This window comes from Malaclemys terrapin, chromosome 14, assembly GCF_027887155.1.
Source record: "Malaclemys terrapin pileata isolate rMalTer1 chromosome 14, rMalTer1.hap1, whole genome shotgun sequence".
Lineage (NCBI taxonomy): Eukaryota > Metazoa > Chordata > Testudines > Emydidae > Malaclemys > Malaclemys terrapin.
The window spans coordinates 36,437,854-36,464,456 of record NC_071518.1 but is presented as its reverse complement, the minus strand read 5'-3'; the positions used below and the strand labels follow the sequence as shown (position 1 = coordinate 36,464,456).

Below are 26,603 nucleotides of genomic sequence, written 5' to 3'. Positions count from 1 at the left end.
CTGCAAACTTTGCCACCTCACTGTTTACCCCTTTTTGCAGATCATTTATGAATACGTTGAACAGCATTGATCCCAGACCAGTACAGACTCCTGGGGACACCGCTATTTACTTCTCTCCATTCTCAAAATGGGCCATTTATTCCTATCCTTTGTTTTCTGTCTTTTAACTGGAGTGCCTGGGAATGCTAATGATCCTTAATTTAATGACAAGTCTTTTGTTATCTTAATCACCCGATCTCTGTCCATAAAAAAACTTCCTGCACCGAGGGGCAGAGTCATTAGCAGTGCCCTTGCCCGCCCCCCCGCCCCAGGTGATTGGGGAGGGGCATGTGACCCGTCCCCACACACACGCATCTCCCCTGCAGGCAGCCGTGCAGCCCTTCCCATGAGCTCAAAGGTGCCAGCCATGTTTGTAGTCCTTGCCCAGGAATTACAATCACTGGTGAGGCAGGGGAATGCTTGTCTACACTTTCCTAGCACCACATTCTTCTGAAGGAGAAGTAAACCTCGAAAGGTTCAGATGAGCGCCCACCCTTCTGGAATCCAAAGCTTTGCGGCATGATCCAAACTTCAGGCGAGTGTAAACTCATGCTAAATGAGTCCTTGGTGATATTAACGTGACACCGAAGTAGAGGTCCAGAGCCTGCCTGGCTGTAGAATAGGGACTGGGCAACCAGTTTGGGTAAATGAAAATTTCCTTGGACTGTTACCCGTTTTGGAACTGAATGGGGCCAGAACCTTTTTCTGAGGGAAGAAATGGTTCATCGACCTTCAGTTCTGCCTTGCCAGAAGCAGAAATGCTGGTGTTTTGCAAGAAAGCATGTTCTGTGCAAAGATCTTGGGCAGCATGTGGTCCATAAAGTGCAAACACATGGGGTGCAATCATAGCCCCATTGAAATCAATGGGTGCTTTGCCATTAACAGCAATGGGACACCATTTCACCCATGTTATCTAAGTCCAACTCACTTCTCCTTAGTTCTGGCATTTGCTTCGAGACCTTGATATGAATTATTCATCTGACTACATCCTTTGATGAAGACATTGACTTTTGTCATAGAATTTTATTGGGTTTTTTTTTATGAAAATACAAAACAGAATACAATACATTTACCAGGTACAATACTACATCTTAGCACGTGCCAATCCTTTTCACCTTGTGCTTTAAATTAAATAACACTTTAAATACTACAGAGCATGCAATTGAAATCCAGTTTCCAGCCACATCACCCCAATATAACAAAGGTCCACCCTGGACAGTCAGTCCTCCCGCACTCTGCCAACATGACCATTGTGCAGGATTTTTTAAAGAAATAATAAGCCCAAACCTGCACCAGTAAAAGTCAATGGCAAAATTCGCCTCTGATTTCAGTGGCGGCGGATTGGGCCCAATGTGAGCTTGCATTTGCTAAGAAACTGCAACTGTTTAAAAAACGTACTGGCCCGTTATTAGCTGAAAGTAATTCCAAAGTTCCACCAACACACTGGCCAGTCAGCTGTCCCAAGAACTCCCTAGCTGCCTTATCCTACACAATATGGATGCTTGCAGCCCTGAGCGTAAAAATGACACTGATTACAGCCAGGGGCAATCAACTCTGTCTGGGTAAGTGTGGACTGGATAAGAGGGCAGGGCCAAGTGGCTGGAGCATGGTGCTGGAGGGCATCCATGCCCCACCTGCTCCACAACTACCCTACTGCTAGAGGCATTAGGGTTGCTCCTGCCCTGTGCAGACCACATCTAAGGGTCACTGCACCCACCACTGAAATGGAAGGTGCCAGCTTTTCGCCACCCACCCCAAGGCACCATAACAGTTTTGATCAAGAAAGGAGGAATAGCCATTCGAGCAGAAGAATGCCCTTTATAAACAACCGCAGGAGGAATGTAGGGGGCAGAATCTAACTCTCTGAGATGGCATTGGGCCAGGACACTGGAACTAAAGCCTCTTCTCTCACAAAAAGTGTCATGGGATCTTTCAGTGGCCCAGACTTCAGTTTTAGGTCTGCAGGTCTAACATCAAAGTGCCCCTTAACGGCCGCCTGGGTCATTAGTCCAGAACTGGCTTAGTGGGAAGAGGGAAGACAATAGCTGCTCAGTCACCAGTCCTCCTTCCTGCAGTATCGAACTCCAGCTATTCTGTGATGAAGTCCATGATCATTGCTAGAACCCTCCTTGCTAGGACACCAAGAGGACACAGTTTTGTACCGAAGACATCAATCAGTCCCAGGCATTGCTAATGTTCACGAACAAGGGACGGGTTAGGAGATCAGTAGCCTGCACCCTGCATTTGCATTACATTTCTAAAGATAGGTACTATAAAAATAATAGGCTAAATTTTGTATTTAAAGGACTATCCTTTGTACATCATTCTGACAAGCTATGGGTTACTATTCCCATAGGGCTAAATTCACCCCCGTGCATGAAGGCCTATGTACTTCCAAATAGGCTAAAGTAATGCATTAGTCATTGGGTGCCGGCCCTCTGCACAGGGCTGAATTTCACACAGAAAACTCAAGTATACACCATATCTGATCACACTCTGAATCCCTCGTACCAAGTTACCTCCAGCCCCCTTTACAAAACCAACACCCAAGGGGAAGGGAACTGGATCTCAATCAAAAACAAATATTGTTGGGATGAAACCCATCAGCCCAGCTTCGGGGTCAGAGTTCCCATACAGTGTGTCTGCTGGTTCCTAATTGGGGTAACCTCAGCACCTATGCCTTGTCTATCTTTCTTTCCTAGAAGTTGAGTACAGAATCAGCTGTGGTTAGCTTGTTCTACTGTTTGTATGTACTTAGTGTATTACTCAGATAAAGCAACTGCATTTTATGTGTCTTAGGTTATATTATACATGTTTTACTTTTTTTTTTCCGTGCGCACCTTTATATTTTGGAGCTCCAATCCTGATCACATTGAAGCCAATAAGCGCAGCACTGGATTAGTGATATATATGTGTGTGTTGCTACAGTGGCCCATATCCTGACGATTTCTTACCCAGGCAAAAGTCCTACTGGGGTCAATGGAAATTTGTCCTGAGTGAGGACAATAAAAATTTAGTAAGGGACCTTCAGGATTTGGCCCACAGGACTTAGATTCTGTAATGTCTAGCTGTATAAAATCAATAACCATTTGCATAAAAATCTGTTGCCTAGTAGCTTTACAATGCATTAATACCATGGTGATAGATGCTCTATATAAGCCTGAGAGGGAGGGATAGCTCACTGGTTTGAGCATTGGCCTGCTAAACCCAGGGTTGTGAGTTCAGTCCTTGAGGGGGCCACTTAGGGATCTGGGGCAAAAATCTGTCTGGGGATTGGTCCTGCTTTGAGCAGGAGATTGGACTAGATGACCTTCTGAGGTCCCCTCCAACCCTGACATTCTATGATTGTATGGACAGATAGAGACAGAGGTGCATTAGTGTAGGAGTGTTACACCTTCCTCTGAATCAGCCAGTGTTGGCCACTGCCAGAGACAAAATACTAGACTAGATGGACCGTTGGTCTGTTCCAGCAGAGTAGTTTCTATCCTCCTAAGTCCAAATGTATTACTGGTAGTTACTCAGCGCTCTGAAAGTAAACTACCCATTCATTGTCTTTTGTAACTGTCAAACAGAACGGCTCACCAATCAGACTCCACGTTGGTTCCAAGTGAAAAGAAAAATCACTAGATGTTTGATGTCTGGTGGCTTCTTCTGTTTCCCGGTATCACAATGGCTCTTTTTTATATATACAACAGTATGTCTTTGTTCTGTAACATCACATCTGTGCTAGGAACTGGTTAGGTCCAGGGACCACAGCTGGAGGAGAGATTTGATTAGCAATGAGTCCAGTGTTTCAATGTGGGTGTTTAAAGTTAGTCCCCTGAATCCATAGTTAGACACCTTAATTCTTGTTTTAGCCAACCCTGGTCTGATTTTTCACAGGTGTCAAGTTGCAGGTGCTCAACATTCTGTGAAAATTAGGTCACTAAGTGCTAGAGTAACCAGACAGCAAGTGTGAAAAATCGGGACAGGGGGTGGGGGATAATAGGCACCTATATAAGATAAAGTCCCAGGGACTGTCCCTGTAAAATCGGGACATCTGGTCACCCTACTAAGTGCTGATTCTTAGTTGCCTCAGGTGGGGGTTTAGCTGCCTAAATCTGGATTCAGAGGCCTAACTTTAGGCAGCCACATTGGAAAACTGGACTCAAAGTGGTTAGGTCTGGTAACAGTTAGTGGCATGGTTGGCCCTTGAAGACTGGAACAACCAGCAACCAGTTGAGTGACAACTCAGGTATCACTCAAACAGAATCGGAACAGAATGGCACCACATGGGGATCCAGAGTGCAGGGAGTGAACCAGCAGAGGGGTAACAAATGCAAAGTTTGGGACCACACTCTTCAGGCAGGGAGAGGATCGAGGTGGCGTAACGTTCAGCTTGAAAGCAGCTTGGTTGGGTTTTTAGCTGGATAGTGCCGGAATGGAACTATTCCAATACCCGTTCAGAAACATGCCTTTGGCACCGACTGGCAACCAGCTGCTCTATAACTGCTGTTACCTTTGCATATAATGATGCAAGATAAAAGCCAAGGAACTCATTCCTAAAACGTCACCCTTGGCTCCCTGGGTGTTTTTTGGCATTCCACTCAGAAGCTGTGAGTTTCCTTGGCCCATTTGCCTGGCACTGTTTTTTGGCTTAGTCCAGTATAAATCTGATTAGTGCCAGGTTTAGCCTCCCTGCTCCCAGTTAGAGTAATGTCCTAGAGTCCACCTACTAGCGGTAGGAACCCAAGTCCGTGCCATGAAGGATTCAGATGACTTCCATAGCGTATTCATTAGTTCGAGAGCCCTGCTGATTAAAGAGCAAGCCTTGTACCGTTTCTTTAGTGGAGTCTCCAGAGCAGCCTTTGACCTTTAAATACATATACATCCATACGGCGGCACTGCAAATCCCCAGAACGCTCGCCAGCAAAGCAAGTCTGAGGATGTGGGTTCGGGATGCAGGCAAAATGCTGGACACCAAGGGACCATCTGAAGGCCCCTCTGCTCTGTTCTGAAGTGGGAAGCTTTTGAAGGAAAGGACTGACGTTTCTGTAGGTGAAACGGATTCAGGAAAACAGCAAGGAAGATCTTTCTTTCCTAAAGGAGATAAGTAGCTACCTGTGCGAGCATCAGCCGTAGAGTCACTAACAGCATCTCTTTCACCACCACTGACAGAACTACTTTCTCCTCCAGGAGATGTGGGGTGTGGAGTGGATCCCTGGGTAGCATCACTTCTTTTTAGAACAGCTGTGGGTTTCATGAGGCTTTTGAAGGAAAGGACTGACATTTCTGTAGGTGAAACAGATTCAGGAAAAGAGTGAGGAGGATCTTTCTTTCCTAAAGGAGATAAGTAGCTACCTGTGCGAGCATCAGCCGTAGAGTCACTAACAGCATCTCTTTCATCACCACTGTTGGGACTGACAGAACTACTTTCTCCTCCAGGAGATGTGGGGTGTGGAGTGGATCCCTGGGTGGCATCACTTCCTTTTAGAACAGCTGTGGGTTTCATGGTAGAGTTCTCAATCACTTGCCCCATAGATGCAAGGCCTATAATAGGCTTGCTGGGAACAGATTCTAGTAGAGAAGGTGTTGTCAAGAACGTAGGTGATAACTTGGCAATCGCACGACCATTTACAATGGATGGAGCATCTGAAATAAATCTACTGGGAGCACTGGCAAGTCCATCAGCTGTTTGATTCCTAGTAGAGCCTACAGAATTGTATGTAGGTCGTATGGGACTCTCAAACCCTTTGATGATAGGGGTGGGATCTGAATTAAATCTCCTGGGAGCTGTGCCAGATATATCAGTTGTTGGACTGATAGATCCTGTGGACTTGTTTCTAGATTCTACGAAACTCTCAGAGCTTTTCATGACAGGGGTGGGAACTGAATGAAATCTGCTGGAAGTGCTGTCTGGTACGTCAGCTGCTGGCGTTGTAATAGATTTTATGGAAACTTCGCTGCCATTGACAACAGGCTCAGGGTGGATAGTAGATGGAGTAACAGTCTCTTGTAATGCAGAGGAGGATTTTGTAGAACCTGGTGTGCCAGCCCCGTGAATGGGATTGGCCGGAACACTGGGCTGTGTTGGTTTAGAGACAGTATCACCAACGAGTCTGTGAAAAACGCCTGGCCCTTTTCCCACAACTGCAGAAGTGACGGTGCTTGAAAGTGGCAGATTCAGAGGGGCACTTGCTTGGTTTAGCTGTCGGACTGCTTCCTTCACCCAGCTCGCCTCTGGATCTGCACAGAACTCTTTATTCTTCTGAGTGACAAATCTGAAGAGAGACCAGAAACAGCAACAATCACAAGAAACAGAAAGGAAGAGATATGCAAAGCCTAGATAAAAGCAGCCATGAGGAAGCTCGTGCTACTTTGGCAGAAGCTAGAGACATTCTATTTTCCCAATGACTTCTGGAAGTTAAATATAGCCATGTTCTGGTGTGCAGGAGATAGAAATCTAATCAGTTGGTATTTGATGTGATGAATAATTTCCTGAGGATAGACTTTCTTTTTCCTGTTCATTGTTAAAGTAACTATTTTGAAATAGGGCAGTTGACCCGATTTTCACCTGAGGATGCTGTAATGAAGTTAAGAGGGGCTGACTGTGTAATCACATATAGGGTTGGATCCCGTTCCCATAGAAACCGAAGGGAATTTTGCCACCCACTGCAATGGGAGCAGGGCCAGACTAACTCTGAAAGTACAATTCTGCTCTGTAAAGTGGCTGCAAATATGGCATCATGGGGCTCCATGTTTGTGCCTCACTGACACCAGATTGTTATTTATTATTTAGCACCTACAGGCCCCTACTGAGCTCAGGCCTCTGTTGTGCTACGTGTACATAACTAGAGACGGCCCCTGGCCCAGAACATTTACAATCTAACAGACAGAGCAGATAAACAGCGAGAGGGGAAAGACAGACAGGGAACAGAACTCAGCTTCCTGACTAGAGCTGGTAGGTTTTTGACTCAATGCAATTTTTAAGAAAAAGTGTCCGCTTTCCCGGGAAATGTTTGACTTTTCGTCCAGAAAAAAAACCCAAAAAAACAAAAACAAAAAAAAACGAATGCCCAGATTTTTCAGCTGGAAACCAAAATGGAAATGCTGTGATTTGGAAATTCTGCCATGGTGCCTCATGGGAGTTATATCCTGACTGCCTCATTCCCCTTCCCTCCACCTCCCGGGGCCGGGTTCCCCAGCTAGACTACATCTCCCATGAGGCACTACAACCAGGGACTTCTATGACGTGCTGCATCAAGAGGAGGAGACCATAATGCAACATGGGAGATGTAGTCCATCCAGGGAGCCCAGGTCATTGAGGAAAATGGGACCTTGACAGGGCCGCCCAGAGGGGGGGGCAATTAGGGCAATTTGCCCCAGACCCCAGGCCCCGCAGCGGCCCCACGAGAATATAGTATTCTATAGTATTGCACCTTTTTTTTTATTGACGGGGCCCCCGAAATTGCTTTGCCCCAGGCCCCCTGAATCCTCTGGGTGGCCCTGGAGCTTGAAGCCCCCAGACTACAGTTACCATGAGGCACCAAGGTATCAGTTTTAAATCAAGAATTTCATATTTTCAGCTGAAAGGTTTTTGCCAAAAATTTCTGATTTCCAATTTTCCATCCAAAAAATCCACATTTTCCCTGGGGGGCGGGGAAGAGAGCAAAAATATTTTCTGAGCAGCTCTACTCATGACTCCCAGCCTGGTACCCGATCCACTCGATCATGCTCTAGTCTCGCCCATGTCAATAGAGCTATGCCAGTTTACATCAGCTGAGGATCTGGCCCCAAATCTGTAACAAATTTGGAGAGTTGCACCTACTTAAAACCAGGGCTGAATTTGGCCCGGGCTAAGTAAACTATTAAAAATGTGTGACATATTTCCCCAGCCTTTTCTCCAGGGCTGAATTTCTGGTAACTGTGTAAAGTGTTTATAAATTAAAACCAGATGTAGCAATTGTCAGGTTTGTTTAAAATGAATTAATGAGTTCCCGGGGGCTCCCAGAGTGGAAGGCTGGACTTGTGCTTAAGGCAGAGGCCTACTCTTCAGGTCCTGATTCTGCCACAGGCTTCCTGTAGAACCTGGGCCAAAACCCTTAGGCTTGGTCTACACACTACCCATTCATGTCCGTATAACTACATTGCCCAAGGAAAATCCACACCCCTGAGCGACGCAGTGATACCGACATAACTGCTGGTGTAGACAGCACGGTCGACGGGAGGGCTTCTCGCGTCAACATAGCTACCACCTCTCCGGGAAGGGGAGGAGCTCTCCTGTCGACATAGGCAACGTCTTCACTAAGCGCTCCAGTGGTGCTGCAGCAGCACTGTAAGTGTGGACAAGGCCTTAATGTCCCTTGGTCCCCATCTGTAAAACAGTCCTCACGATCTTTCCTTTCTTCTGCCCTTTGTCTGTCTTGTGTATTTAGCCTGTGAACTGTTTCAGGGAAGGGCCTACCTCACTATGTGTGTGTACAGCACCTAGCACAACGGGGCCCTGAGTCCAGCTGGGGCCTGTGGGCAGTTTCCAGAATGCGTTTTGCACCAAAAGGAGGCCCTTTGCAGGATTTTGGCCCATTTATTCTCAGAGTTGCACATTAATTGAATCGATTATGAAGAGGACCACATGGTAGAAAAGTACTTACATGATAGCGGCTTTAGGACATGATGGTTCTGTCTTCCTATAGGTCTTCAACAGCTTCTGGGGTATTCTTTTTTGTGAAAATTCGGTGCATAATTTTTTGCATTTCACAGGTGCTTTGGGTTGTCCTAAGGCAAAAAAAAAAAAAAATCAACATAAGTATCAGCTCGTGCTCTGGATGCAACGAAAGGAGCTCTCCTGCGTGGAGAAAGGAAAAGCCTGCTTTCAAATTTGGCAACCTTAAAAGGAAGCGCCCTGCATCAGTGAAAACAATTCCAAGCATGTTCTCATCAGGGCTAAGTGAATGCTGTAAGAATGTAGGGGCAGACCCTAGCAGCAAAAGCATGTGAAAACAAACGATTCTTGAGACATCCTTAAAGAAAAGCCCTCAGTGGGCTCGGGATGGATGGCGAATGCACAGAGACTCTTGCTTGTGGAGCCGCAGTTCAAATCTGAACGGCATCGTCGCTAAATGCCCCGATAGCAACTATGTGGGTAAAACCAGACAATCACCACGCTCCCAAATGAACTCATACAGGAAAATGATAAAGGACAAAAACACCCCATCACCTGTGTGTGAACACTTCTCACAACGAGCTCAGACATAGCGTGTCCTCAGCCTCACAGGAAACCTGCACAGCACTTTCAAAAGATTAGCCTGGGAGCTTAAATTCAGAACTACATGAGACACTAAAACTCTTGGCCTAAATAGAGCAGGGGTGGGCGAACTTTTTGGTCTGAGGGCCACATCTGGGTATGGAAATTTTATGGCGGGCCATGAATGCTCACGAAATTAACACGCCATGTTCCAACAGGGACAACACAAGTTTGTTTCAAAATCAAACTGCTGTTTTACAAGATTGCATGCACTGTGAAAAAACTGGGCCCTCTCTCTAGCCTGGATTTGTCGGGCATCAGCTTCCAGTCATAAGAACTCACTGAGATTCACCAGCCCCCTGGTCTCAGAAATCTCCTCCCAGGTAGGTCCCGACAGCCCACAATCGAGTCGCCTATGGGTGGCAGGAAAGTCACCTAAGCCAATAAGTAGCCGGCACCTGGGCTTACACCTTCCAGGCACTGATGGTGCATGAGGCGTGTTTGGGTTGGACAGCTGGAGTAACACAAGTGTCCTCACGCGCATCATGCAGGAGAGCTGGGTGGGCGGAGCGGGACAAGCCCCCGACCCCACTCCCTGGCTGGAGCGCCGAAGTGGGGCAAGCCCCCGCTCCCAGACAGGAGTGCCGGAGCGGGATAGTGATGCTTGAGGGGTCCGACGGGCCAGATGCAGCCCCCGGGCTGTAGTTTTCCCACCCCTGGCATAGAGACACTGGATTTACGGATTATTACAACAATCTATAGCTTACTAACAATCACCTCCCCCTCCCCCTTTTCCTCCCTCTGACTGGAGTAGTATTAACGGGCCACTTCACCTTGAATGATCCCCTGAGCTATGCGGTAACTACTTACGCTAAACACTCTGTTCCGCCTTGTATTTAGCTGTGACACTTTCCCAGCCCTGCAGAAGAGCTCTGTGTAAGCTCCAACGCTTGTCTCTCTCACCAACAGAAGCTGGTCCAATAAAAGCTATCACCTCCCCCACTGCGTCTGTTTCGTGGCATTTGTGAAACAAATCAATGGGTCTCAGTCCAGTTCCTAGTGGCTCGAATCTTTGTCACAAAAGCAACTGCTGCCGCGGTCGTTCATTGGCCCCTTTGTTGGCACTCTCAGCACAAAGGGCGCGGAGGACGAGCGGCTCTACAGGTCAGGGCTGAGGCATTATCATTGATGGGGCAGGATGAGGTAAGCCTGCTCTAATGCAGCCGATCCTGTACATAGCCTTTTCCCCAGCAATGGCTCCCATACAAATAAAGTCCACCCCCTTGTCTCTTAACGTAGGGTTTTTGCATAGGTGCCTGTCGCCATAGAGCATATGTCTGCGGTGCTTCCTCGAGGGGGTAGCTGGACAGGCGCTAGCTCCGCTGCAGGTAGCGTGCTAAAAATAGCGTGCTAAAAATAGCTGCGGTGGCCGAGTACATATCCCCGGGGTTGGGCAGACTTGTACTCGCCTGAGAAGGTGTTCGTGCCACTCTGACTACACGCCTACCCGAGCGAGGAAGCACCTTCCCAGCTGCCGTGTGGGGATCCTCTCAGTCGCTGAGCACCTCCTGGAATCTGGGGAAAGGTGCAAAGGAAACACCTTTGGAGACCTTCTATGAGTTTTCTCATAATTATTGCCCGTGCTTAGATAGTAACATGAGAGCCATAGACACCTCACGGGTAGCCTTTCTAAAACATGGCTACTGAAAACATCATTCGGCAAAAGTAGCATCTTGCTCAATACGGGCCAAATGGTGCAGTCCTTCCGCACATTGGGTAGACTTTATTCCTGCAAGCAAGCCCATCGATGTCACGGAGGCTACTTGCCGTCCAACATAAGCAGAGGTTGCACAATCAAACATTACATTCTTTCCTGTGTGCCTTGGAGTTAGAGCTTGTTTGGACTGGCATGTCTTCCATGCTACTTTTAGATCAATTTAAATCATTGCTTCCACCCCATAACTTCCTTATGGTATTTTTTTCCTGAGTTCTCTGTTCGTTCCTGTGAATTAGTTAATGAATTACAGACTAGGCCAAATAGTCTTCCTTCATGAGCAGCACTAAGTGGACTAGGCTGGGGTGTCTGTTTTTTTCCCATTTCAAGGAAGTTATACAAATATTTGCTGTAGTAAGTGCAATAGAGTCATCAGACCTTCAACATCAAGGACCACATTCTGCGACCTCAGCGAGTGACCTTTGGCAAGCGAGAGGATTACTCACTGAGCAAGGTGGGGGGAGGGCAGAGTCTGACCCGTAGCCAGTGAGGTATGTCTGCAGTGGAATGAAAGACCCTGTGGCTGGCCTGGATCAGCCGACTGAGGCTCCGGCTGCAGGGCTAAAAATTGGCTTGGACTGGAGCTGAGGCCCTTGGACCCTTCCCCTGGTGGGGTCCCAGAGCTCGGACTCCATCCTGAGCCTGGACCCCCACAATTCCAAGTGCTACAACCCCACCCCTTCCCAACCCCTCCTGGGCCGGCTCCTGGCAGGTCCCTCCGCTGGGGTCTGTAAGTGGCCAGCAGCAGGTCCAGCTCCTAGGCGGGGAGGCCACTGGGAGCTGGGGGACAGAGCACGCAGGTGAGACCCACGGAGAGCACGCGGGTGAGACCCACGGAGAACCACTTGCGCACCTCCGCCTAGGAGCTGGACCTGCTGCTGGCCGCTTCTGGGGCGCAGCGCAGTCTGCGGTGCCAGAACTGGCAGGAAGCCGGCCTCTGCACCCTGGCTGCACCGCTGACCGGGAGCCACCTGAGGAAAGTCCGCGCCCTGACCCCCTGCCCCAGCCCTGGAGCCCCTTCCTGCATTCCAAACCCCTCATCCCCAGCCCCACCCCAGAACTTGCACCCCCAGCCCAGAGCCCTGACCCTCTCCCGCACCCCAACCCCCTACCCCAGTCCTGAGCCCCCCAACCCAGAGCCCCCTCCTGCACCCCAAGCCCCTCATCCCCAGCCCCACCCCTGACCCCCTCCCATACCCCAACCCCCTACCCCAGCCCTGAGCCCCCTCCTGCACCCCAAACCCCTCATCCGCAGCCCCACCCCAGAGCCCTGACCCCCTCCCATACCCCCTGTGCCAATGGAATCCTCTCTGGGGCCACTGTAGCCTTTCACGGCCCTTATACACCCCCTGAGCAATGGGGGACCAGAATCTGAGCCATTCTTTTATCATAAGTAGAAACAGGCCTGACCCACCCCCCAGATCTGAACCTTCCCCTTCTGTGAACTTTGGGGAAAGTGCGGATCTGATTCTATACTGGCTCGTCTCTGCAACGGGCCAAGCAAAAACCCTGGCGCTGACATCTCCCAGCTTTGGACAAGTTCTTACCACAGCCCACATCCCTACTTGGCAGCTTGCTCCTCTCGCTGATCATAAACATCTTGACTGGAGACTTCACAAGGGAAGTCAGACACAGTACAGTCTTCTACCACTGCCAGCTGGCCCTGGGCAGCACAATTATGGCCAAGAAGGAAGCAAGAAGGACAGAAGTTGCATCGTGAGAAAAGGGGGAGATCAAGATGATGGAAGGTTTAAAAATAACTAAAGCAAAACAAAACTCAAAGCAACTGGATAAAGCCTTATGGAACAGTTCTGCAGAATTCAATAGAACATGAGAAACTTTCTATAGGATTTTTGAAGTGTCTTATTGATTGAGTAGAGAAATCTACCCCTGCTATAGAACGCCATAGAGTGGTTCAGACTATAGGTTCCCAACCTGGAGGTCATGACCACCTTGCCTTGGGCAGGCCCTATCGCTAGCTGGGGTCCCAATTAGTTGGGTCGGGGGGTCTTGGGATGGAAAAGAGAATAGCTCAGAATCACTGGTTTAGATAAATCTCCCTGTTAAATCCTAGCTAGAGCCCATAAAATTACCCTTTATTGAAATGCCTCTATGAGGAGTATCACAGAGATCCCTGCTACTTCTAGCAGGACACAGATTTTGCCATCCTAAGAAGAACAGCGAAAGTAATAGTCTAGTATGTATCATTATATGCAGCCAAGGATTCTGAGGGTCCTGTTATTTCTCAGTCTCTATACCAGCTCTTCTGTGGGGGCCACCGGTAAAAGTTTAGGCTCCATTCCTGTTGAGTTAGGACTGTCTCTGATGACCCTTGTTGTGTGATACGTAGCAACGCACTTCTTCAAGAAGGTTCCTCAAGGAAACCAGCCTTGAACCCAGCGGAGAACTCTGCCTCTTCAAACCTATTACATTTCTATAGATTGCTATTGGCTTCAGCCTGATTCATTTCTAACGGAGTGTCCCACCATGGAGAGAGGCAGGCAGTTATAGGACTGTGTGTGCACATTCAATCCATGTTAATGTTTGTATGTTAGATAGATTCGACTCATACCCACATTCAGATGTCACCAGCCTCCATGTCACATATCACCTTACTGTCCTGTAATATTCTTATGCAGATAATGGGCCACATTTTCAGCCCCTGGGATGCACAAGTACAAGGCTTTACCATGAGCCTGTGCACATGCACCATGGCTGTGCCCACCACTGTGCCAACTGAATGTCCAGAGGACCAGTTATCCCTAATTACGTGTGTGCCTAGGTGCGTGCTATCTAGGCACCCAGAGGCACACCTGTTCTTGCCTAGGGTAGATCTGCATATCTAGCCCAGTGGTGTTCAAACTGCGGGTCGTGACCCAGGACTGGGTCGTGGAATGTCAGGCACTGGGTCGCGGCGGGGCTGGTCAGCACTGCTCACCGAGCCGTTAAAAGTCCCGTCAGCGGGGCTGCCAAGCTAAGGCGGGCTAGTCCCTACCTGTTCTGACACCGTGCTGCACCCCGGAAGCAGCCAGCAGCAGGTCCGACTCCTAGGCGGGGGGGCCACTGGGAGCTGGGGGGCAGCGCATGCGGGCGAGACCCACACACAGCCGCTTGCGCGCCTCCACCTAGGAGACGGACCTTCTGCTGGCCGCTTCTGGTGCTCAGCGCAGTCTGCGGTGCCAGAACTGACAGGAAGCCTGCCTTAGCACGCCCACTGCACCGCTGACTGGGAGTCACCCGAGGTAAGTCCGCGTCCCGACCCCCTGCCCCAGCCCTGAGCCCCCACCAAAATTGGAGCCCCCTCCTGCACCCCAAATCCCTCATCCTTGGCCCCACTCCAGAGCCCTGACCCCCTCCCATACCCCAACCCCCTACCCCAGTCCTGAGCCCCTCCCACACCCCAACCCCCTACCCCAGCCCTGAGCCCCCAACCCAGAGCCACCTCCTGCACCCCAAACCCCTCATCCCCAACCCCATCCAAGAGCCTGCACCCCCTCCCATACCCCAACCCCAGCCCTGAGCCCCCTCCTGCACTCCAAACCCCTCATCCCCAGCTCCGTTGGGTCGTGGGCATCAACAATTTTCTTCAACTGGGTCACCAGAAAAAAAGTTTGAAAACCACTGCTCTAGCCAATCTATCAGCTACTTTTTTTTAAAGTTTCTGTTTAACATTTGTGAAAGTGAAATGAATTATATTAAAGAAATAGAATGAATTAAAGAATGCTGTATGTATCTTTAAGTAGAAATGAGAAATGCTGCAAGCCAGGGGGGCAGGAAAGCAGACATTAACTGCTTAACTTGCCACTTAAGGGCAATTGGTGAAGCATTAGTCTTAGAGATCGATAAGAGTTAACAAGGAAGCAGGTTATGCATATTGTGCTCCATGCATATTTTACAATTTTGCTCTCTCTGTCCCTTTGTTTAGTTTACACCCTTTTATCTGTATAAATAAGACTGTTTGAATCTTGCATGGAGGCTCACATTATCTGAATGTATTAGCAGAGCGCTGTGCTAATAAAACAGAGTGGTCTGACAAACTATGAGTCCTGAGTCTAACTTTGACAATTTGGAGGTTCCACCGAGATGGCAACCGTCTTCACTGGGGCCGTGTGATTCCTGACCGTTTTTGTAGGATGACCGTGGTAGCCGGCACCTGGGCATTTGGCCCGAGCGGTCCTCCTCCTGAACGGAAGGGTGCACGACCACAGTGAGGTCTACGCCATCGAACCTGTTGGTTCCCACTCTGTTCTGGTAGGGATCCCAGGATCTGACATCAGGAATCTGGTCAGGTAATTATTTCTGTGTTTTGTCCGGACTGAGGACTGTCCTGTCTCTGTGTCTATCCGTCCTCCTGTGGAGTGTTTGAGTCTGGGTGCCATCTCCATCCGGGGATCGGCCGACCAAGGGGTTCCTGTCCCCGCGGTCTGAGTGAGTGAAATCTGCACAATCGCAGCCGCACCGCACCTTGGGTAAAACCCTTGGTGTGAAAGCAAGGGCGATTGAGTCAGTAGCCTGTGGGCTCCTTTTGTGTGTTGCACCGGGCATCGCTCTGACGAACCCGAATTTCCTTCTTGTGTGATTGGTGTGTGTAAAGTCCTCCTGTATTGGTAACCAGACGACTAAGTCGGGACAGTTCCCTAAAGGAACACCGGCTCAGTTTTAGGAAGGGTCCGGACTCCTGTAAATTTCTAGAAAAATGGTCTAGGCTAATTCAGGGAGATCCCAAAACTCAGTGGCCACTGTTAAAACCTTGGAACAAGGACCGAGTGGACATCTTAAAAAAAAAAAAAAACTCGGCCAGCCTAAAACTAAATTGGCTAAAGGAGAGGTTAATTGTTTCATGCAGTGGTGGGAAGAGGCAAATCGTAGGTGGACAAAATCAAAACTCACCTCTCTCAAATATTCAAATAATAAATTAAAAGCTTTATTAAAAGCCTCCTCTCCCACCACCAGTCTGAGCGCTCCCCTTCACCCTGTTCTCTGACCAAAAAAAAACAACAACCCCGGATCGATCCCAACTCCCTTCATACTCCCCTCTCATTGTAAAAAGGATAAAATGCCCCTTGTTCTGTTCCCCTTCGTTGTCTGCCTCAGAAACTGATTCTTTAATGTTCCATTACCAATTCAGCAAGGAGGGTGGGCTCCTCAACTAGCCCCCACCCTTCCTGGTCCCTTTCCTTAAGCATTTCTTTCAAAATTGTGAAATGACCACAATATCACTCACAAAAATGGTTCATTGGAAAAAGCAGGATTGGGCCCAGACAAGCAGGCAAGCAACAGATAAAGAAACTAAAAAAAAACAACAAAAAAAACCAGGTTGGAAGCCCTAAGGGCATAGTGTCAGGAGTAAGTGCAAGTATGAACCCCTGGAACAATACTTACAAGGGTGAAATCTGAGTTGATAAAGGTGTCATTTTGGGAAAGATTCATAGATTCATAGATTCTAGAACTGGAAGGGACCTCGAGAGGTCATCGAGTCCAGTCCCCTGCCCACATGGCAGGACCAAATACTGTCTAGACCATCCCTGATAGACATTTATCTAACCTACTCTTAAATATCTCCAGAGATGGAGATTCCACAACCTCCCTAGGCAATTTGTTCCAGTGTTTAACCACCCTGACAGTTAGGAACTTTTTCCTAATGTCCAACCTAGACCTCCCTTGCTGCAGTTTAAACCCATTGCTTCCTGTTCTATCCTTAGAGGCTAAGGTGAACAAGTTCTCTCCCTCCTCCTTATGACACCCTTTTATATACCTGAAAACTGCTATCATGTCCCCTCTCAGTCTTCTCTTTTCCAAACTAAACAAACCCAGTTCTTTCAGCCTTCCTTCATAGGTCATGTTCTCAAGACCTTTAATCATTCTTGTTGCTCTTCTTTGGACCCTTTCCAATTTCTCCACATCTTTTTTAAAATGTGGTGCCCAGAACTGGACACAATACTCCAGCTGAGGCCTAACCAGAGCAGAGTAGAGCGGAAGAATGACTTCTCGTGTCTTGCTCACAACACACCTGTTAATGCATCCCAGAATCATGTTTGCTTTTTTTGCAACAGCATCACACTGTTGACTCATATTTAGCTTGTGGTCCACTATAACCCCTAGATCCCTTTCTGCCATACTCCTTCCTAGACAGTCTCTTCCCATTCTGTATGTGTGAAATTGATTTTTCCTTCCTAAGTGGAAAATAAACACTAATAAACAAGTGATTTAAGGAAAGAGTGAAAAGTTAACTCTACAGAGGCTGGAGAGAATTAAACAGTTAAACTTTGTGAAAATGTTAAAAAGGATCTTGTTAAAAGAATTCTTGGTTTCTTTGCAGCCATTCTAAAGGAAAAATGGGCCCTTTTCCAGAGGAATGTCTGTAAATAATCCAGGTAAAGAGACTATCTAATTAAAATCATTTGACTATGGACAATTGAGTCAAATTTGCTAAAAGAACATGGGGGGGGGGGGTTCTATTGGAACTTAACTGCCCCAAATGTATAAACGTAATGTAATCTATGTACAGCTATGTAAAAACAAAGCAGTGTAAGAGGGATGTTAAGGGAGAGAAAATGTGTATGTATCTGTCTGTCTGTGGGAATATGTGAGGTTTGTAAAACTCCTGTTTTGTAAGTTTAAGATAAATTGGTTTGGTTTTGTTTATAATGCCACTAAAAATCCATTTGACTCTTTAATTCAAAGTTGCAAAACTGACAGACCTTTTTGCCAGACACAGGTAATCAGTGTTGGTGACTTTGAGATTTGGTATTTAACCCTTAAGGGGTAACTTGATTCTTTACAAAATTTAAATGTTTTCAAATAAAGACCAAGTCATGACTGCAGCAGGACAGTCAAAATCAGAAAAATAGGGAGAGATTCTGGATTCTGTTTGTTTGTTTGTTTTTGTAACAAAATAGCAAATGAAAGCTGTAGTAAAAGAATAAAGACAGTGCCCCTCTGAAGCAACAGCAGGGCTGAGGTGCACAAAACAAAAAGAAGAAATGTTAGAAACACTGAGCCTTAAAATGGCTCTGTGTAATCAGACTGTCACTTTGATAAGGGTACATAAAACTCTGTAAGAACAAAAGAAACAGTTACACCTTATGTAAAAATTAATATGGCAAATGTTTTAAAAGTTAAAGTATAGAAGGAATGTGCAGACGTGTGCAGTGTGTATTATAGAGGGGGTAAAAGAAATGCAAACGAAACATGCTACTTAATTAAAATCCTATTAGGGCTCCAAAGGAGCCACAATAGACTGTGTTTTCTTTTTCAGATCTGTGTGTGTTTTGGAAGCAAGAGTTAAAAGTAATCAAAACTCTGGTAAAAGTTAATTGTGTTCCTTTTAAGACAGAGTCTCTGAGCTCTGCTAATGGTTTTGAATCCAAAAGCCGAGCCTGTGTGGATGCAAATTATCTAACTGATAAAGGAAGTGAGAGAACTACCAGCACAAAGAAGTTGCAGATAAAGAACATACCTGGTCAGCAAACAAATTGTCTAAATAAAAGGCACAGTATAACAAGATACCTTTAATTAAAATAAATGTAATGTTAATAAGTACCCCTGTAACAATGTATAGTGTGTATGATTTGGGGGGAAAGAAAATCCTTTATGGTAATGATGCTTTTCAGCTGTTACCTGTGAACAAACTTAAAGATTAATACAGCAGGAAAGACATTGTAACCTTGGTCTCTGTAAAGGGAAAACTGAGGTACACCACCTCATGGATTTAATGACTGAACAGTGGGATCATTTCCCCATAACTCTTAAAAGATAGAAGCCATTAAAACCTGGCCTGCCTATAGAACAAAAAGACAGGAAAATATGGAGGTAATTCCTCTTGTTTTGCCTGCAATCAGCAAGGGTATTTGTAAAAGAAAGGAATATTTTAAGCAATAATAAATGCCACCCCAAAAGGGGTAGAAAAATGTTATTTTTGTCTTTCAGAAAAAGCTAATATCAGCTACAGGACAACCTAATAAGAAACAAATAAAAGTGGGTATGGTTATCCATGCCTGTTGCTCCAAAGCCCTGTAGTGAAGACATCTCCCTAGGATCCTGTATGTGGGATAAAATGAATAATGACACCAAAGTACTGTATAATGGACTATGTGTATGTGTTAATTCTTGGGGAGAAAAGTGTTTTAAAAGAATGGAAGTGTTAGCAACCTTCCAATAGACAAATGTAAATGTAATGTAAGTAATGTGTTTACAAAAGGTAAAAAGGTAACAGTTCCTAAAACAAACAAAAGGGCAATGTGGGAAACCGAACCATTCATATTATACATGCAAATGGCAACATGTTAAGAATTGCCACTGCAGAAAGACATAACAGCTTACCATTGGTATAATATATTTTCTGAATGGTCTCCCACAACTACTGGCGTACTAATGTTACTAACCCTAATTGGTTTTGATTTTCAATTGTATGTGTTTAATTGTAACATTTAAAATGTGCTGTTGGATAAAACAAATGTATGCAAAGCTAGAGCCACAGGCCCAAATCACCTCCCAGTATTTTCTATTACATGGACTAAATAAGAAGTGACACTGGCGATTAATAATCTTAGTGTCAAAAGGGGGATATGTAGGAGCAGGATTTTATAATGTCCCATAAGAATTAATGTATGATTTGATTTCATCCCTGTCAGCCACCCTTTTTGAATAGCAGAAAGGAATGACAGACCAGAACAATCCTTATGACTGATTATGGTCACCCTTTTGTTTTAGAATAAGTTATAATGTCTACTATGGTTTCCTATATGTATTACAGAATAGGCCTCTAGTTAAATATACATTTCTTTGTTTTAAGGTTTAGTAAGTAAGAAACAGGATTCTCTAGTGTGTCTATGTTAAGTAGATTAGAGGAACATTGAAGGCCTGGGTCTCAATGTAAATTGTCTTGGTTATTGATTGTAAAACTTAGCAAGGTTTAATTTGCAATGACTTTTTGCTCCATATAAAATACTACTGTTTGTGTTCTCAATCTGTGTGAATAAGGAATGTATGCATCAGGAAAAGATAAGGTGTGAAGGCCATTGTTATAGCCAGAGTCAAGGAAGAAGAAGTAAAGAGACTTAAAGGACATCAAAGAATCATCAGGTACTGCTTACTATCCAGATGGCTGTTAAACTATCACATCACAGCGTGCATACATGCTTCGCAGTGTACGAAGGCACCCCCCAGCAAACCAATCACCTCAGGACCACGCAGAGTCAATTTTGACTCCAGAAGAAGACGTAGAGGAACAGCCTGCAATACCTTACCATCTACGCTCTCGTAAGGGTTGCCAGAAACAGACGAGGACCTAAAGCAAGGCCCAAAAAGAAGCAGTAGTGAGCCTAGCGCCTGCTGCCTGGTGGATGTAAAACCGTGACTGTGGTTCCCTCAGTTGAGGTTGTCAGAACCGAAGGGCCTTGCCTCCAACATGAGCCTCTGGTGGCGCCTGTTCCTTGGCTGCTGGTGTCTTAAGGTCTGGGGAGTTCACAGTGACAATTCTTTTATCCAGCAGCAAGTGTGGATAGCTCAGACTCTTAATATTTCTAATTGCTGGGTCTGCAGCCACATCCCAGCCCACTCTCAAGCTGGTGTTCCTGTCCTGGCAATCCCACTCAATTCCCCAGACCTCACTGGAGGACTTCATCCGTTTAACAAAACATGGAACAATAATGACACTTGGGAAGCAGTGGGAATAATTGTATCTAAATGGATAAGAGTGGTGGAGGGAAAAGGTCATTGGTGTTGGGTGTGTAATGGGACAGGGCTGGATCTGGGAAAAAGTCATTGCCTTCAGCATATTGTGGCCAATGGTGTATGGGATTATTCGAACAAAACTAAAGAGTGGTGGGCCAGGTATGGGGATATGAATTTTTTCTCGACCTGGGATCAAACAGAAAAATCAATCTCATGTTCCCCCTACAGTAACCTTAGTGAAAACAATACAATCTTTCAATGCCATGCAAATAACACCACTCCTCGTAAGGAGAATCACCCTGTGCCCTTCGGAGGATATTACTCCTCCTTTGTAGGCACCTATGTGACAAATGGGTGCAACCGACCCTTCCCAGCCTTAATAGGCCATCATTGGGTTTGTGGGACCAAAGCTTATACTGTGTTACCAGCTAACTGGTCAGGTATCTGTTATCCCGCTCGACTCTTCCCACAATTCCGAGTGCTGGGGTCCTTCCCACGAGAACGCCTTCGTAATTTCAGGCGAAGAAGGGACTTTTCAGATGCCCAATGGTATGTAAATAACATAAGCCCCTTGACCTAGGAAGAGGCCATTGGCGGTTCCCTTATCCCACTTGGGGGAGTAATACACCATGCAAAAAGGCTCCTAAGGTTACAAGCAGTAGTTGAAATAATGGCAAATGAAACCGGAGAGAGTTTAAAGACCCTGGCCAAAGAAACAGGGGCGATCCGACAGATGGCCCTCCAAAACCGCCAGGCACTGGACATAGTGCTGGCGGCCAAAGGAGGGACCTGTGCTCTCATTGGAAAAGAATGTTGTGTGTTCATACCTGACGACACCAATGAGGTAATAGATCGCGCTAGTCACTTAGAACAAATTGCATCTCTTCCCCATGAAGAGCCAAGTTCTTTATGGAAGTGGCTAAGTAACCTATTCAATTTCTCTGGCATAGGTAGGGTTACCATTCGTCCGGATTTACCCGGACATGTCCTCCTTTTTGTGCTAAAAATAGCGTCCGGGGGGAATTTGTAAAGCACTCACAATGTCCGGGATTTCCCCCTCCCCCGGCACAGCAGAGTGAGCGGCTGGGAGGGCTGCAGGAAAGTCCCGGGCTGGACTCCGGAGCAGCTGGAGAGGAGCTCCGCCCTGCATTCTGAGCAAGTGTCTCAGCACAAAGTGCAGCCCTCCCCTTTTGCAACTGGGAGCGGTTTCTGCCATGCAGCGTAGCAAAACGGGAGCGAGAGCACTTTGTGCTGATACAAGGGCAGCTCTCCCCTGCAACCCGGTCCGGACCTCGGACCGGGTTTTGTTGTGCAGGGCCAGGGACCGGGTTTTGTTGTGCTGGGGAGCTCAGCCACGTGTCCGGCTCGCACAGAGCCCAACACCCTGTTCTGAGCAGCAGGGTAAGGGGGGCAGGAGAAGGGGCAGGGAGGTTCTGGAGGGGGCAGTCAAGAAACGGGGGGGGCTTTTGGGGGGGAGTGGAGAAAGTTTTGGGCAGTCAGGGTACAGGTAGGGGGTAGGGTCCTGGTGGGCAGTTGGGGGGGGGTCTTAGGAGGGGGCAGTTAGGGGACAAGGAACAGGGAGTCTTAGGTAGGGGGTGGGGTTCTGGAGGGCAGTTAGGAGCAGGGGTCCCAGGAGGGGGCAGTCAGGGGACAAGGAGCGGGGGGGGTAGGGGGCTGGGAGTTCTGGGGGGGAGCTGTCAGGGGGCAGGAGTGCGGAGAGGGATCGGAGCAGTCAGGGGACAGGGAGCAGAGGGGTTTAGATGGGTTGGGAGTTCTGGGGGGGGGCTGTCAGGGGGTGGGGAGTGGTTGGATGGGGTGTGGGAGTCCCAGGGGTCTGTCTGGGGGTGGGGGTGTGGATAAAGGTTGGGGCAGTCAGGGGACAAGAGGCAGGGAGGCTTAGATAGTCCTGGGGGGCAGTTAGGGGCAGGGGTCCCAGGAGGGGGTAGTCAGGGGACAAGGAACGGGGGGAGGGTTGGGAGGTCAGGGGGGGCGGGAAGTGGGAGGGGCAGGGGTGGGGCTAGGGCGGGGCTCCTCCCGTCCTCTTTTTTGCTCGCTGAAATATGGTAACCCTAGGCATAGGAAACTGGTTGTTTCAGGGAGCCCTGACTATCCTGTGTGGAATCCTAATGATTTTTGTATGTTTTCAGTTAATCTCCTGTTGTATCCAGAATTGTGTACGGTATGCCACCCAGGTGACTGCCCCAAAACAGAGTGCTAATATGATGGTGTTAAATATCACTGATGAACGAAGAGATAAAGAACTGTTAATATGTGGAACCCAGTAATTGTTGGTCTTTATGTAAGCTTGACCAAAAGGAGGGATTGTGAAAGTGAAATGAATTATATTAAAGAAATAGAATGAATTAAAGAATGCTGTATGTACCTTTAAGTAGAAATGAGAAATGCTGCAAGCCAGGTGGGCAGACATTAACTGCTTAACTTGCCACTTAAGGGCAATTGGTGAAGCATTAGTCTTAGATCGATAAGAGTTAACAAGGAAGCAGGATATCCATATTGTGCTCCATGCATATTTTACAATTTTGCTCTCTCTGTCCCTTTGTTTAGTTTACACCCTTTTATCTGTATAAATAAGACTGTTTGAATCTTGCATGGAGGCTCACATTATCTGAATGTATTAGCAGAGCGCTGTGCTAATAAAACAGAGTGGTCTGACAAACTATGAGTCCTGAGTCTAACTTTGACACATTACAAGCCTTGTCTAAACATTTTTTTTTTTTGTCTGCCTCTGGGTGAAGATCTGATACACTGTGTGTCTGACTCTGCGTGTAGCTCTGACGCTCGGTGTTTGTGTATCTGACTAATCCTGAGACTTTCTCTTTCCTTCACCTGACTCAGAAAACAAACTGTAGCCCGGGCTTGTTTGGCTTTCTTTGCTGGGCAGGTTATGCCTCATACCCAGGACACGGGGCCTGTTCCTTCCTTAAAGGAATCTTTGCTTTCTGAAATAACACCGCAGAGCAGTACCATTAATCAACTTCAACTGCAGTTCCTTCCCACCATCCCAGGAAACCCAGCCTTTCCTTCAGCTCTTTCTATTTCAAAGCAGCTCACCTTCGACTCGGTTTTCCACATTCCAGGGCACCGCCAGTGCCAGCAGCAAGAAAGAAGCGATAGACGTGCCCTTCATCTTCCAGTGATCAGGGGCCGGTGGCAGCAAGAGGGCGGCTGTTAAGCAGGCAGGGATTTCCCAGTATTAGGCTTGGCTCCCTCTTAGATCTGGACACAGCAGCAGCAGCGTTCCAAGGACTAGAGGCATGGTGCGGTGCCCAGCCTTTATTGAATATGTGGTTTCAATTTTGATTTTATGTGTGTGTGCAGGCTGGATTTACCACCCCCACTCCTGTCCCGTGACAAAGGAGGAGGGGAAAACCAGTGCTCGGAATGTGGGTCGGTTCCGGGAATTTCCCAGTGTGTCAATTACGTAAAAACCTTTTCCTTATACAGAAGGTAGCACGGCACTATCAAAACAGGAGCTGGTGAACGATGCGGGTAGAAATAGTTGGTATAAACGGACAGGGCTCCACGGCAGCCGAAGGAGCCGAGTTAATTTACAAGTGACCCCGTGGCCCAGTGTCATTAATCTGAAGCAGACCAGCTCGTCCTTGCTCTCTGCTTGCTATCCTCATTTCAAATGTCAGAGGAAAGCGGAGTGTTGTGGGTGGAATCCCCGTCATTGGAGGTTGGACAAACATCTGTCAGGGATGGGCTAGGTCAGGTTTACCTGGTCCCGCCTCAGCCTGCCGGGATGGATTTGCTGCTCTCTCCAGGGCCCTGCCCAGCCCTACCCTGCTGGGTCACATCAGATAAATGACAAACTGAGCGGCACCGTTCTAATGAGGCTCAAATGGAATGTTTAGATCTGAGCAAAACGCTTCCCCGCCCCCCGCCTCTCCCAATTCTCTCGCCATGATTCTCCCCTCTCCGGTTCCCATGTCTTTATTCCATTCCCTCCCTGAAGGCCAGCAAAGAAAGGGCAGCTTTGATGCAGATTCTGAGGGATTTTTTTGGTCAGACTAAGCACTGAAACCTTGCCACGTGGCAGTGGAAACCTCAGCACCACTGCTGCTGTGGTTTGTTACTCCGGCAAGCTGGAAACCTTAACCTCTGCTGTGGGGTCGAGTAACCCACTCACACAGTGGTTATCACTGAGGCTGGTGGGGGGGGCGGAGCACTTTAGGTTTACAAAAGCTCAACTGCCATCTAATATCTGCTCTAGAACTCAACCTTCTCTGATGCACCGCAACCTTGTGGTGGTGGAGAGGTTTGCAAGGGCCAAAGACCCTCAGAGCTGCATTGGCCGGAGCTTTTATACTCCTGGTAGCGTCCCCCTTGGCGAGCAGGCCTGAGGCGAGGCTCCTGACTAACCGTAGTCCAAACTTCACAAGACCCCCAACAGTGGCTCGGGCGCACATAGAGGACCTTCTCGTACTCTGCGGCAGTGAAGGCGGATGAAGGTTGCGGCAGGAAGGAGGCCCCTGGTTGTCTTGGATCTCCTTGCCATTGGGTCAGGGTTTTCCTCCTGTCAAGTTTCGTGTGGTTACCGCTTGCGCACCGGTTTCCCTGTGTTAAAAAATTTCACACACAGGCCTCTGCCAAAGGGCTCAGACCCACACAAAGCCTTGTGGCAATGGATGAGTGGCGGGGAAGACAGGAGCAGTGATTTCTGGGTGTCTTTAGTCCAGGGGTGAAAGTAACTTAAAGGACTTGCCAGTACTCCGGAGTCCTGAGGAGGGGCGTGGCCTCCACTGGAAGAGGCAGAGCCTTTAAATCCCCAGGCCCTTTAAATCAGGATTTAAAGGCTCCGGGTGTAGGGCTGTGGTAGCAGCAGCTGGGAGCCCCAAGCCCTTTAAATCACCCCCTGAGCTCCCAGCTGCAGAGGTGTCTGGGAGCCCTGGGGTTCAGGGGCGATTTAAAGGGGGCAATTTAAAGGGCCCGGGGCTCCGGCTGCCGCTACCCTCCAGGGCCCTTTAAATTGTCTCCGGAGCCCTGCTGCTGGAGCCCTGGAGGCGGCAGGTCTCCGGTGGCTATTTAAAGGGCCCAGGGTGGTAGAGGCAGCGGGAGCCCCGAACCCTTTCAATAGCCACCAGAGCCCTGTCGCCACTACCCAAGGGCTCCGGCAGGCTCTGGGGGCTATTTAAAGGGCCCAGGCCCTTTAAATTGTCCCCGGAGCCCTGAGATAGCGGCAGTGGGGCTCCAGCGGTGATTTAAAGGGCCCAGGGCGGTAGTGGCAGCAGGAGCCCTGGGCACTTTAAATCGCCACCCGAGCCCCGCCACCGCTACCCCAGGGCTCTGGCAGTGGGGCTCCGGCGGCAATTTAAAGAAAGCCAGTCCACCCCAGTATGGCGCACCAGCTCTTGCCGGCAGGGGTGGCAGGTTTGTAGAAATTTTGGTGGTGCCCAGAACCTGCCTCTGCCCAAACTCTGCCCCCACACCTGCCCAAGGCTCTGGGAGGGAGTTTGGGTGGGGGAGGTGGTCTGGGGTGCAGGCCTTGGGCTGGGGCAGGGGATTGGGGTGCAGGAGGGGTGCAGGGTGTAGGCTCTGGGAGGGAGTTTGGGGATGGGAGGGAGTGCGGAGGGAGGGGGTGCAGTTTCTGGGAGGGAGTTTGGGGTGCGGGCTGTGGGGTGAGGCTTGGGGTGGATTTGGGGTGTGGCTGGGGATGAGGGGTTTGGGGTGTGGGAGAGGACTCAGGGCTGAGGCAGAGGATTAGGGTGCATGGGGATGAGGGCTCTGGCTGGGGTTGGAGATGAGGGGTTTGGGGTGTTGGAGAGGCTCAGGGCTAGGACAGAATGTTGGGGTGCGGGGGGGATGAGGGCTCTGGCTGGAGGTGTGGGCTCTGGGGTGGGGCAGGGCTGGGGATGAGTTTGGGGTGCA

General features: G+C 48.2%; 1 protein-coding gene across 1 annotated transcript; it reads right to left on the bottom strand.

Moving 5' to 3' along the window:
• Positions 1–1,029: 1,029 nt before the first annotated feature.
• On the bottom strand, positions 1,030–23,995 carry LOC128848957 (fractalkine-like). The gene is made up of 3 exons (XM_054049268.1): positions 23,784–23,995; positions 8,670–8,793; positions 1,030–6,299 (listed from the first exon to the last, which is right to left on the bottom strand). The coding sequence occupies exons 1-3, from the start codon at positions 23,857–23,859 to the stop codon at positions 4,790–4,792; spliced, it is 1,710 nt and encodes a 569-aa protein (XP_053905243.1). The 5' UTR covers positions 23,860–23,995; the 3' UTR covers positions 1,030–4,789.
• Between the last annotated feature and the right edge of the window lie 2,608 nt (positions 23,996–26,603).